We start from the raw sequence: 14,946 nt of genomic DNA on the forward strand, positions 1-14,946 counted from the left end.
TTCCAAATAGCAAGCTGGCCCTCTTCCCTCTGCACTCCATTCATCTGGTTTTCCAGTCGACAAGAGGAGATAGAGATAGAAAGATGGATTGTGTGTGTGCATGTACATACATTGTACTCTTTAGAGGTGATGACATACACAGCACTATCAAAGAAGTCTTCCAAGGTTGCAGAATGAAACATCTGAAAACTGCTACTTTTATTCATGTAGAATTCTACTTAGTACATACCTTTGAACTCTTTAATCCACATAGCTTTACATGCCAAAATTCTCATGCTCATTTTACCTAGACAATCATGAGTCTTCATCTTCCTACACCAGTTCTCAGATAAAATTTATTCAACAATGAACTAACTTAAAATAGCAGGCTAATATGCCTTGGTGACTATCAGAGCAACAGGCCGGCTTTGGTTTTAAACATCAATCTTTAAGACATCCTACTGAATTCTGGAGGTCACCTGCAAATAGAAATGCAAGTCAACCAGGTCAAAAATCCTTGTTTTCTTGGAGTTGGGAGGCAGGGGGAGATGGGAAGCAGAAATACAGTTTAGGATATAAAAATTCTATTTTGAAATGCATCAACTGACAGAAAATATTATTAAATATTTTTGAATGAATGAAAACTCCGTAATGACCAATTTCACCTTGACCACTTCAACATGTACTTGTAGTTAATTCAATTATCCCCTCTGATAGTCTTACCTTTTCACGGTTTTTTTTTTTTCCCAAAACACTTCTTAAATACTGAACACTACAGTTTTAAAATATACACAGGCATCTAATTCCTTAGGTGTCTTGAGAATTTGCCTGAACTACAAACTGTGAAGCTGATCCGTGACCTAGGGATGAGGTAAAGGAGCCAGGTAGTCTAGTAAACAGCTTAGAAAGTTGTTGTGCATTGTTTTTGCTTCCAGGTCAAACTGACTTTCCTGACACCATGAAAAATGTAAAAACCCAACATTTTGAAGCACAGGTAGGAATGTATTTAGGAGGATGCCAAAAGGCATAGACACCATGTTATACAAAGACTGGAAGAACAAAAACGATTTAATCTAGAACTTGAGGAAGCCTGGGAGTGGTCTGTTTCAGTATACTTTTTTTATACAAGCGAGAGATACCAGTTCAAAATGATTTAAGGAAAAAGCAGATGTGTTGGCTCAGGGACTCAAAGTATATCATCAGAACTTAGTCAGTCTTTCTGCATCTCTTGGTTCTACCCTACTCTCTGTTGGCTTTCTTCTCAGCCAAGTTTCCCCCTTGCTTCGGCTGTGCCACACTTACCTCCTATTACCCCCAGCAACCCTAGGGAAAAAGGAAAAATCTCTTCTTCCAACATTTCCAACAGAAGTCCTGGACTCATTCATTGGTTCTAAATGACTTGGCTTTGGTCAAATCCCCATCCTTCAACCCCAGAGAAGACATGGTTGAAGGAAAGGTGATTGTTTAAGGAAAACCTCTGTGCTGTTCCCAGGCAGGCAAAACCAACAGATGTCCTATGTTACTGTTGTGCATGTAGTGGACTCTCACGTGGATAAGGGTATAAACTTCTGTGAGGCCCCAGAAATGAGAAATAGACCACTTGCATGAACCTCACAGGAAAGCAGATTTCAGCTTACTCCCAAGAAGGATCTTTTCACAACAGGTAGGACCATTAGGAGTTGAAATGGGCTACCTCGAGGTGTGCCAAGTACGAGGTCCTTCCATTTGTTCAGGCACAAACCAGATAGGCAGCTGTCAACAGTGTTGTGTAAGGAGTTCCTACATTAGGCAGAGCTTTGCCCGCATGACCCGAAAGGTCTCTTTTGACGCTACAATTCTATTACCCTTGTTAATTTCCACAATTCAATTTGCAGTACAGGATAAACAAACCAACCAAATTTGATCTGAAACTTCTGCAGGCTGTCACAGGTCATTTAATCTAAACCACATGGCTATAGCCATTACTCTGTTTTCTGAAGTCATCTAACAGACGTGGTCCTTAACAAGTTCTCCATGTTATTAGTTTCACTTATGGCTTTTTCCAGCCTCCTGCTTATTACACAATTGCCCTTCATTCTCCTTTAGATTGGCATTCTTTCTGCCTTTCTCCTCTTAAGTCTTATAATAGGTGGGTCCCAATTAAAATTACGTTGTTTATATCTTTACCTCAAATTTGGCTTTCACTTGGCAGGTTCAAGAATCTATGAGAAATAGGAGCAGGGGCCATGGATAACCATAGCTCTAAACAAAGTTTATTGAGTTAAATTTTCAAAGAAGAAAGAGTGATATTTTAAATTTTTGATATTAAAAATTAATTTATAAAGTAAGTTTAACATATTGCAATATTGTTAGAATTAGGGTACCAAACCACTTGAACCATACTCATGAAGAAATAAACACATTTGGGTTAAACAGGATTTCCTTCTTTCACAACTGAAAGCATATATCCCTCCCACCCATATACATATATACTCTGTTCTGCTTGAACTGGAAATGACATGTTACACAATCCAGCCTGCAAATAAAACTTTGTTTTCTCCAGAGTACATCCATCCTTAATAATTGATTATGTTTTTCTATGTTTTTCAGTGAATGTTGTGTCAATGTTACAGGAATTTTGGGAAAGCAAGCAGCAGCAGAGAGCTGCATTCCCAAGTGAAGGTGTCGTGGTCTATGAGTCACTGCCATCTCCAGGACCTCCCTTTGTGAGTTATGTGACCCTCCCAGGGGGAAGCTGTTTTGGCAACTTTCAGGTAAGAAACATCCATAAATTGGTCAGTAAAAGTTAATTGGGTTAAAACAGAGTAAGCCCTTTTAGAAAATGGTAACATTATAAGCTTTCTTGGTTTTAGTGAAAAGAAAGTTGTGTTGCATTCCATTATATATCCAGGAAAATTGGTCAGGTGTTCCAATTTTTTTAAATGGAAGTTTGATATTAGAGTGTCCCCTGATATTTCTTTATGGAAAATTAATTCTATATCATTTTTTTGCCTGATAGCTGCTGCCTTCCCCCAAAATATTTTGAAAAAAACCATAAAGAACAAGGAAACTCTTATGAAGTCCTTCCATCAGGGCCCTTCCATCACTAGGAAGTCTCCACTTCCATGAATTTTGAATCAAATCCTAATCTATACACAAAAGCATGAACCAACAGCAAAGGTTGAGACTCACAGGTTTTGGGTTCAGGCACCTGTGCTAAGCCCAAGTTCTGCCTCTGAATAACTGCATATCCTTGGGACACTTATTTAACTTCTTGATTTCCCTGACTTTGAAATGGGGAATAATATCCATTGTGTTGGTTGAGAGTCATGAGATATACATGCAATGTATTTATCTGGCACATACTAGGTATTCCAATTTTTTCATAATTATTATAAAGACTCTTCTAGTTGGTTAAATCTTTATTATGTCTATGATAAGGGTAAATGATGATGCATTTCTAGTTGTATACCAACTCACACAAAACATTGCCTATATTAACCATCAACATCTGATTATCCAGTGTATATGACAAATATTCATTCAGTGACTAGGAAATATCAAGCTTTGGGCCAAGTAATGAGGATATAGTTCATACCTTGAGGAAATCAGTGTGCAAAAAAATTATAGTAATTAAATAGAGTTATATTTGAGGGTCAATGAAAGCATAAAGAAGAAACTTCTCAGTGTATGAATACTCCTTTAGTGCAATAAGCTATCTCTCAATTTCCAATAACTGGCAAAAATACCTTATTTATATTTTATGGACAATATGCTCAACAAGCATTCAAGTGACCCTCATAGCTTTGACAACAGAGGCAAATTTTCAGTGTATGTCTTTGTAATGTAAGTCTACAAAACTTAATGTCATGTAATTTTTCGGACTAATGTAATACTTGATATTATTTATATTTCTACCTTTACTCTCCCTTTGAACCTAGTGTGCCTCACTCATTTATTTTCTCCTGTTACTATGTATCTATTACGTGTTATGTCAAACCTTTATGAAGTGAGGGGAGAATATAGTTTAATAAATAGACCTACAAACCTATGACTGACTAGGATAAGTCAAAGGATTCATGGGGAATGCAAGCACAAGCTGAAATTCGCAGTTGAGGGTGTCTTTGCCAGTCAGTATAGGGGACATGACATTCCTAGCATGGGGGTCAGTATGTGAAAAGGCCTGCCTGGAGCAAGAGAAAACCACAAGCACTTTCAGAATGTGGGAAGCCTACGTGTCTGTGGCAGAGAAGTGTTAAGAGATGATGGGTTAGGTATTCATATCAAACCATAATGGGTCTTTATGCTTTGCAAAGGAGAACAGTTTTTATTCTATATAAAATCAGAACCCCTGAAGGATTCTGAGCAGGAGACTGATTTATTCAAATATGTTTCAGGAAGATTATTCTGGCAGTAACGTGGAGGTAATTTTAAGGCTAATTAAAGAAGTATTTTCAAAACTTCTGGCCCAGCCAGCCACAGAGGTCTTGCTTTCTCCTACCCTGAACATTGATCAACAGTGGACCTCTGTTTGACCTCTGATTAATGACAGTGAATTGCCTGATGAGGGTGATTTGAAAGTGGGTCTAGAAGCCTCAAAACAGAGCTTAATATGGGCTCTTGGGTGGCTCTGTTGGTTAAGTGTGTCCAACTTGGTTTCGGCTCAGGTCATGACCTCAGGGTTGTGAGATCAAGCCCTGCATCCAGCTCTGAGCTCACTGAAGAGTCTGCTTGAGATTCTCTCCCCCTCCCTCTGCCCCTCCCCCTGCTCGTGACTTCTCTCTCTCTCTCAAATAAATAAATAAAATCTTTGAAAAAAAACAAAAGGAAGCCAAAACACAGAGCTTAATATAACCACAGACAGGCAAGGATGAGGGGCAGGAGAGGGGGAAGAAAGGCAGCAACTGAGGAAGAGATTTCCTAATCCCTGTGAGCCTGCAGGTCCATCATCAAGTATTCTAAGGTGAAGCTGGCCTCCACATACAGAGCTTCCATCAGAATTCCCATTCAAGGAAGACCTGCTAGGGAAACAGACCCACTCAGCCACAGAGGAAGGTCTTGCCAGCCAGCTGAATGAATCTCTTTGTCCATGAGTATCAATGGACTAAAGACCACCAAACATTTGAGGAAAACCAAAAACAAAAGAGAAAGGCCAAGTCAAACAAACAAAGAATATAAATAATTCAAGCCATAAATGATATAAGAGAGGATTCCAGTGAGTAGCCTCAGAAAACTGTAGAAGGATATTTATCCCTAAAATAGTTATGAAAAAAGGAGCAAGCAGGGAACAAGAAATTTAAAATATGATTGCCAAATTAGAACAATAAAAATAAGAGTAAATAGATGAGTGAACATAGGTCACAGCCAAAATACTGAAGGATGACAAAATAAAAAATAAATAGTAAAGTAAATCTTCTAGAACATAGACAAAAAGACAAAAAGATGGAAAAAAAATAATAAAGGAGACATGGAGATAAATCCTGGAGGTAAACATTAATAAGAGTTCTAGAAAGAGACAAAGGAAATAGAGGGGAGGAAATAAATAACAGATACAATTTTCTTTTTTTTTTCTTCAGATTTTATTTATTTATTTATTTATTTATTTATTTATTTATTTATTTATTTAAGGTGGTGGGGGGAGAGAACATGAGTTGGGAGAGGGCCAGAGAGGGAGGGAGAGAATCTCAAGCAGACTCCCCACTGAGCTCAGAGCCCCAGGTGGGGCTCAGTCTCACAACCCTGAGATCATGCCCTGAGCCAAAACCAAGAGTTGGACGCCTAACTGAAGGAGCCACCCAAGCAGCCCAACAGAAACAATATTCTTTGAGTTAAAGAAAAGCACAAATTTTCCTATTGAAATGGCCCACCGTATTCCAAACAGGGTCATGATGGAAGAATCACAGAGCTCCATGGCTGTATGGAACTTAGGGACAACATTCTGCTTAAAAGATGAATCAAGATCTTTTTTTGATACTGGATTTATAATTGATCTCTGGTTTGGTTTTTAGTTTTTAATTTTATTTTAATGTAGATTGAATGTATATGTAAGATAGCTTTGGAGGACCTAATGCATTAGGGTAAAAACTGGCAAACCCAGTCAACAAAACCAAACAATTTTTTTGAAAAGATGAATAAGAAAGAAAAATCTTTGGCATTTCTGAGTAAGAAAAAATGCAAAGCATATACTACATTAAGCATGATAAAATGAATGCAATCACAGGAATATGATGTAAGAATACTACATAAACACATATTAAACAACAGAGATGATATTGTTTGGGAAGTCTTTATATTATCTATGGAACTCTTCCATATGTCTAAAATTATTTCACAATTAAAAGTTAAAAAAAAATCTTCAATGGCTCCCTATTACCTTCTTATTAAAGTCTAAATAAATAAAAGCTCTACAGCTGCCCCAACGTTCCCTTTCAGCTTTATCTCCCTGAATTCCTCTTCTGACACTCAGTGCTTCATCCTAACTGTTCCTCATTCATGCAGTGACCTCTTTTGGCTCCTACTTACGTGCATGTTCTGTCTCTATAATAAAACATAAATGCCTCAGGGACAGGGTCTGTATCTTTATATCCCTATGACTCCAAGCACTGTGCTTTGCATATAGTAAGTGCCCAATAAGTTTTGTTGAATGAATAGCTAAGTGAATGCATAACAAATCTCAAAAGTCAGTGGAGTTTATATTTGTCAATTATTGTATATAATCACTATTGGTTGATATACAAAATAGTATACACTATTATATATAACACAATACATCAAATAAGATATTTTACCTAACTGTAAGATGGTGGGCTGGCAAAGAAAAGTCAGGAACATTAAAATCAGGTAATATTATTATGTTCATATTTGTGGGTTAAAGTTTTGAAAGTGGATTAACTAAAAAATATTGATGTAAAAAAAAAACATCTAATTCTCTCTGAATTTAATTTATGCATAGTAACTTTCTGTCTACCCAATACCCATGACCAAGAATAAGCAAGATTTGGCCATTCCCTCACCCAGGTGTGCATTATGTTTGTTTATATGTAATAAATGCACTCATTATAATCTCCTACAATATAACATATTTGACAGATCAGTGAATGGATCTAGAGGATATAAACTTAAGAAATTCAAATCTCCTTGTTTTTGTTTTTGCTTTCACTACCTTGAGAATTATGAATTTCCCAATCATCTCATAAATTTCTACTCAAAATGATAGGGCTTCCCCTTGATAGTATATTCAACATCTTCCTTGTGGTCTTTAAAAAATAGAAGACAAAATGGAAAAACTGAACTCTTCAAGAGGGAGGCCTCTTGGTGATTTCTCTAATCATTTCAGGGTCTCCTTTACCTTATGTTTAAATCATTACATTTTAAGGTTCTCAGGAGGATTGTTAACATCCTTGCTTTAAAAGATGCAGAATTTCCTGAATCAGATATTTTGAAAATGTGTTTGGGTGATTGGCTGACAAATCTGGCCCCTTAACCCCTCTGGCCCTCCAAAATATGATTTGAAAAAGGAAAACCAGGAAGTAAAAAAAAGAAAATTTCTCCTAAAGCAATGTCCTTATACTTTTCTTTGTCCGTTCAGAAACCATCTTAAATGCTATTTTCACCATATAACATTTCATCATGTTTTTACCAGCAGTTGGCCAGTAAGAGCCTACATGCTCATTCCTGCAATGCCTTTCACATAATCAAATGTCACCCTTGTGCATTGCAAATCATTTCACGATGGATTATTAATGCCAAGACCATGTGCTGAGACATGGAGAAACCATTATGCCAGCAGTAGCCTTCTTACTGAGCCATGGACGTCACCTCCAATGGTGCCAAGTAATTGAAAATACTTGAAGTGGAGTATGGGACTGGATTGAAGGATTAATCCTTCTGGTTTCATGAAAGCTGTAAAAGATTATGCCCATTCATTCTTTAGAAAAATGGTATTCAGACTGAGCTTTAGTTTTCTGATTAATCAAAGGAAAGCAGTCAAAGGCTCTGATGGACACAAACCACTGGTTTTATGCAAAGAAACCTCCCACTGAAGTAAATGGGAGGCTTGTGTCCAAGAAGACTAATTAAAGAATTTTCAGTTAATCTTGACACCACAACCCACAAAAAAGAGAGAGCCAGAGGGAAAGAAAGCAGTCAAAATCTTTTTTAAACTATGCCTTCATAAGCTACTATAATATTAGAAAAAGAGAAGTGAAAATATGATTCATTTTTTAATTTCAAAACAATTAATAAAATGATCTATTGATATTAAATTATTTTTCTTTTGGACAGTTATATTGAAACATATTAGTTCTTATTGTGTCTTTTTTAAAAGAAACCATCCTCTAATATTACAAGCATTCAGTAGGAATTCATGCATTTTGGACATATTTTCTTCATGCCATTCTCATCTAGGCAGTTAATCCTTCCCTCGCCACATATCATGACCATGAAAACTTGCAGTAATTTCCATTTCTTACAATAAAAGCAACACAAGGGCCATCAGATCAACGTCTGGCTCCCCTCTTGATGAACTCAGAAGGAAAGCCACTCACTGCTTCAGCAGCTGTTTTTGTTTTCAAGTGCAAAAAGAGAACTTATTTGAGTATTTTATCTTATTTTATATTTTGATAAAAAGGTTTGTGATTCAAGTTTTGTTTTCCAGCCAGTGACATGGCCTTCCATGTCATCTGCTAGAGTGACTTGGATTAATGAATTTCATTCTTACTTGGAATAAAAACCAAAAATTCCTTTGAGTGTAGTACTAGATCATGCGATTATTTATGTGCATAAGTTAGGATTGAATACAAAAATGTATCCTCTGGCTAAAATATTGATGCGATAGCTCAATTTATTTGAAGTGTAGGACACCAGTTCATTTGGGTATCATATTTTTCTCACATAAATATTTTTTGTTAAAATTTCTTCATGGAAAATAAATATAGGTGTTAAACATGGTTTGGGTATTTAGGCTGTTTGTATATTGCCAAGCAACCCATGGAACTCAGACATTTAATATTACCATAGCAAGCTGTTACTGATTTTTTTTTTCATTTTCAACCAACGTTCGGTGTTACATAACAGGGCTGCACAGTTGGGAGACGTGAGAGGAACACTCAGAGCAGAGAGATCCTAGCAAAGCTCTATCTCTAAAAGGCTTTTCATTTTTATGCCTCTTAGTTTTAAACCAAAACCTGTGCCTATGAAGATACCTAGAAAAATTACTTTTCCAAGATGCGTGCTGTCTAAAAGAGGATAGGACTGTTTGATTTTGTTGTGTTTAGTGACTTGAGGCAGTTAAGCACACTTCACCTGTATTATCAGATATGAAACATGTATTTTACACTCCCATGCATTGAATGATTCTTCTCAAAGTCCAGGGAATTAAAAGTATATTTAAATCACAATAAACTAAGTTTATAAAATTAAGTTTTTACCAGGAGAGAAGGACTAAGAGAAATTTTTATTAATTCATAGACTTGGCTAATTAGAATCATAAGGCTCTTTTCACTGCTTATTAAATGACGCCTAGCCTTAACATTCTATGTCTCAAATAGAGATTTAGTTCCTGCCATAAAATTGAGACTATTGCCCTGAACTAAAGCTGTTTTAATGCCAAGTATTTCTATTTGAAATCATCCATGACCTCTTCTCTGTCTCTAGACTTGTATACTTTGACTCAAATGCACAACACACTATGCAGTGTAACTTAACTTCTAAAGGAGGCATTTCCTGGTAGAAATCTCCACAGGAAAACATCCTGTTTTGCAACTAATGAGACCCAAAGATGGGAAGGTTAGCTATAACCCCTTCTCATTTGAAAGTCATATGTCAAGACTTTAATGGCTTGCCCATGAAACTGGGAGTGCATATTGTTTTAATGAGACGTTGTATTTATTCCCCAGTCCCATTCCCTAACTTTAACGTGTGTCTTTTCTTAGCAAGTAAAATGAGTAGAGATGCTTGGCCTCCAAAGAGAATGGGAGAGTGCAGTGAAAGGAATGCTTAGGAAGAAAATCCACATGGTAAATAAAAGACTTGGGACTATCTTCACAGGAGTCTACAAGCCCCTAGTTGATGAGGTTTAGGAAGATGCTAACTGTCTCAGGAGTTGCTGAGTGAGGAAGAAAAACTGACTCCATCTTTCCCCATCCCCCCTCCATCCCTCTCAGTGCAATCAGAGCCAAGTCCTTTTACATCAAAGCAACTATAAAAATAAACCAAAACTTTGAGCCCTGATCAATTCATCTTGTCTTCACCTTAACTTGAAAAAAGAAAAAGAAGAAAAGAAAAAAGGGAAAAGAAAAAACCTCAAGGAGCAAAACACAACATGGTTTTGTAATAGTTACCAGGGACCTTGGTCTAGGTATGTGTGTAGAATAGCATTTGTGGCAGAGGTAAACGAGGAGGAGGCCAGGTGGTTTATATTATAAAAATAACATTCTGACCTACCATGTGCATGAAACGTTTCTTTCAGTTGACAGGAACTGGTGAGTTTTCTCTGAAAATTGGACTCCCAGACCACTCCCCTCCCCCATACCTAGCAAAGACCCCCATTCCCAGCACACACAGAGCTCCAAATTGTTCCCAACATATTTGCAGACAGCCTGACCTATGGAGAAAGAGACACAATATTAACTTGAGTGACTGAGTTTCAACGATTGCCCTTTCTCACATCACCATCTGGAAGGGGAGAAAATGCTAATATATCCACAATTAGATAAATTGGAACACATGCAAATGTTCATGCTTAGACCAGGGCAGTCTAGGTCTTAAGGAACTGTAAAGGGGACAATTAACAGCAAGGCCTGGCTTTTGGCATTCTTTGTGCTGATGCCTTGCTGTCAGGATGAAACAAGGTGTTGGTGACACTGACCAGAGTTGGCAGACCATACACACAAACTCTGCAAGACACTTGCTGAGACTTGAACTCTGATTCACAAGAGCAAAATATTCCCAACCACCTGAATGACAGACATGACAGCCTAAAAGATTTGGGCAAGAATTCTCACCTCTCACAGAGTCAGTTTATTTGGTTTTGCCGCCTGCAAAGTCCCAGCTCAGGAGATCCCTTGGGTAAATGTGCTATTGAGCGAGTGCCACCTAAATAACACTGACCTGCCCTTGACCCCCAGGGGTGGGGGGAGTGGGGACAACGTCTTCAGCTTTGAGTTCATATGTGCATTCAATCTGTAACATTTGCTACTACATTATTCTTATTCAAAAACCTCATTCCTTATAGACTATTTTTCAACTCCTTGGCTACCATTGGTAGTGACTGAGTAAAGTGTGCCTAACTTGGTTTAGTACATTTTGGTCTACAAACCTTTTTTTTTCTTGATGTCTTTAAAATACAAATATGAAAATTCTTTAGAAGTCTTTTAAGATGAAGAAAAGTTACTTAAATTGATGTCTTTCCACGTGCTTTCCCCTAAGAAACACTGTAGTTGAGATGTATGTACAGTAAAATCTTGGCATCCAGAAGCAGCTTTCAACACATGTATCCTCCCTATTTTCTAATACTAAACATGGGGGAAATTATTAATCAAATGAAGGCTACCAGGAAAGTAACGTTCAGTGTATAAATTTTGTCAGCCTAGCTAGAAACTGTTTCTATGAACAAGTAACACACTTGTCAATAATTTTAAAATATTTAATAATTAACAATAAAACTCGTTTCTTAGTAGGGATTTCTATTTTTATAACACAGAGATGACTACCACAATTTTATTTCACTTAATTTAAGAACTTCTGTACATCCTAAAAAGTTGATTAGTCACTATTTTATCTCAGGACAATCTACTTAGCCCACAAATTAATCTTGGTTGATTAATTTGCCATTGTACAGTGTCACACGTTGGAAAATTATCATGGAAGAAATAAAAACTGCTGAGCAGAAAAGGAAAATTGAGACCTCACTTACTTAAGTCAGCAGTGCTTATATACTTCCTAAGGGCCTAATTTCAGAACTGTCATAAAGAACTTTTTTTTTTCAACTTGAACACGGCTTTCCTTGATTCTTGGGTAGAGGCAATTTCACTAGTGAGAAATTAGCATTTTGATGTTAGCAAAGGTGGATTTACCATTGTGATATTGTGATTTATAATAAGAAATATATATTTGGTTTTTATCCTGGTCCCTGGCGTAGACCTTCTAAAACCCTTAGAATTTCCTAAGTGGTAAGAATGAAAAAGGTATCTTTTATTATTCATAACAAAACCCTTTCTACCATACTTAAGTTCATGTTAATGAGGTGGTTTCTGAAAAGCCCCTAATGAGGGTGGCTGGTTGCCAAGGGAACCAATCACATGATTAGAAGGTTGAAAGTTTTAGCCCTAGCATCTGACCTCCTAGGCAAGGAGAGGGGCTAAAGATTGACTTAATCATTGATGGCCAAAGATTTAATCAATCATGTTTCATGTCATGAAACCTCCATAAAAATCCTAAGTGTTGGAACTCGGAAAGCTTCTGGATTGGCGTACATATGGAAGTTCTGGGAGGGTGGTTCACATGGGAAGGGCATGGTGCTCTGAGCCCCTTCCCACACTTGTGCCCTATGCATATTTTCCTCTGGCTGTTTCTGAGTCCTATCCCTTTATAATAAACCAGTTAGCTTGTAAGTGACCATTTTCCTGAGTTCTGTAAGTTGTTCTAGCAAATGATAGAACCAGAGGAAGGGGTCATGGGAATTACTCATTTTTAGCTGGTTGATCAGAAACCCAGGTGACAATCTGGAATTGCTATTGATGTCTGAAGCGGGGGCAGTCTTGTAGGACAGAGCCATTAATCTGTGGGATGTGATGCTATCTCCAGGTAGCTAGTTTAAGAATTATGTTAAATTTTAGGATACCCAGCTGGTGTCATAGAATTCATTTGCGTGAGGCAATTAGTTGTGTTGGTGAACAGAGTATAGAAGTGTAGAATGTTATAATATAATAGAGGAGAGACTTACCCTTTTCAACCACGAAGCCAGTGAAGGTTCTGCTCAGATTCCTTCCAAATCACAATGTCAGTTTTTAAAATTTCGTATTGTTCTTCTTAAACAAAGTCCCCCAAATTATGTAAACTTCAGGCCCCACAAAACCTGATTCTGCCACTGACATTTAGGAATGGGACACAGAAGGGACAGAAGCTAGAGCAGTATTCCTCTAAAAATTGTCCTGGGTTCACCTGCCTCAGAATCACCTGGAAAGCTTCATAAAATGCAGAACCCCCCCCCAACTCCCAGTGCAATCCATCTAAAGAAACTGATTAAGTGGGTCAGATTGGGGCCCGGGAATGTGCATGGTTAACAATTTCCCCAGGTGATCTTACTATGAACACTAAAGTTTTTGAACTCTTGGTTCAGATTCCTGGCCTAGGCTTATCAATCATCTTCATAGTGTACCCTGTGGGCTCCTATGTCTTGTTGGTGATCTAACTTGCAAAATAAAATATAAGGCAAGAATGAGATGGTCTTGGGATAATTTCTTATCCAGTAGAGCTGGGAATGTTTAATTTAAATGATTTTTGCTCTTGAAGAGTTAGCAAACACTTCTTAAAATTATTGAGCTATCTTATGTGGTAAAATTCCAAATTCTCTTGGCCCCATACTTAATCAAGGGACCACTTTCAGGAGAACCCTCCTATACTGTTGGTGGGAATGCAAACTAGTGCAGCTACTCTGGAAAACAGTATGGAATTTCCTCAAAAAGTTGAAAATAGAGCTACCCTATGACCCAGCAATTGCACTACTGGGTATTTACCCCAAAGATACAACTGTAGTGATCCGAAGGGGCACCTGCACCCCAATGTTTATAGCAGCAATGTCCATAATAGCCAAACTATGGAAAGAGCCCAGATGTCCATCCACAGATGAATGGATAAAGAAGATGTGGTATATATATATATATATATGTATATATATATATACACACACACACACACACAATGGAATACTACTCCAACCATCAAAAAATGAAATCTTGCCATTTGCAACAACGTGGATGGAACTAGAGGGTATTATGCTAAGCAAAATAGGTCAATCACAGAAAGACAATTATATAATCTCACTCATATGTGGAATTTAAGAAACAAAACAGAGAATCATAAGGAAAGAGAGGAAAAAATAAAACAAGATGAAACCAGAGAGGGAGACAAACCATAGGAGACTCTTAATCATAGGAAACAAACTGAGGGTTGCTGGAGGGGAGGGGGTGGGGGGATAGGGAAACTGCATGATGGACATTAAGGAGGGCCTGTGATGTAATGAGCACCGAATATTATATAAGACTGATAAATCACAGACCTGTACCTCTGAAATGAATAATACATTATATGTTAATTAATTGAATTTAATTTTTTTTAAAAAAGGGGGATCACTTTGAGCCAGCATGAGAAACTTTCTACAGGGCATTTGATCTTCTTATCTAATCATAGCTGACACCTCTCTCCATTTCCCTCCTCCCTATAGTCCAGATAGAGGAAAGCACTGAAAGGACAGTAGAAGGGAAGCAGATATTAAAATAATTGTCACACATTGCCCTCCTCATTGAGCACAGTTGCTTGTCACAGGGTGCTGCTTCTGCTTTGGCCTTTTGTTCTAATGAAGTTGAGTTTGTCATGCAGGGATGGGTGGAGATAATCTTGAAGTCTTTTGTCAAAATGACCCACAGAATATCAAAGTAGGAGCTTTGGCTAAAAAACTATATTGATTTGGGGAGTACTATGAGATTTTAGCCAAATTATATATTTTCTCTATTTCAAGGTGAGTGATCATTTCTGTGATAAACAGAATAGTGTAGTAATTAAAAATCTGGGCTCTCAAGTCAGGCAGACTTGGGGATGAATCTTTTTATCGTCACCTTTTCTTTGTGGGGGGGGGGGCAGAGGAAGAGAGAGAGAGAGAATCTTAAACAGGCTCCATGCTCAGCACGGAGCCCAACGTGGGGCTCGATCTCACAACCCTGAGATCATGACCTGATCTGAAATCAAGAGTCAGAGGCTTAACTAACTGAG

General features: G+C 37.6%; 1 protein-coding gene across 5 annotated transcripts in view; it reads left to right on the plus strand.

The window, feature by feature from the left end:
* The window catches only part of LIX1 (limb and CNS expressed 1), a 67,082-nt gene that overhangs the window by 22,060 nt on the left and 30,076 nt on the right, over positions 1 to 14,946 (plus strand). For all 5 annotated transcript variants that reach the window (XR_015724376.1, XR_015724375.1, XR_015724377.1 and 2 more), the window contains one exon: positions 2,569 to 2,732. Coding sequence is in view for 1 of the 5 variants with exons in the window: in XM_045808349.2 (XP_045664305.1) it covers positions 2,569 to 2,732 (164 nt within the window). In the remaining 4 variants the exon portion in view is untranslated. The remainder of the gene's footprint in view (positions 1 to 2,568; positions 2,733 to 14,946) is intronic.

The sequence above is a fragment of the Ursus americanus genome, chromosome 5 (assembly GCF_024610735.1).
Source record: "Ursus americanus isolate L20-20 chromosome 5, mUrsAme1.1.p, whole genome shotgun sequence".
NCBI classification, from domain to species: Eukaryota; Metazoa; Chordata; class Mammalia; order Carnivora; family Ursidae; genus Ursus; species Ursus americanus.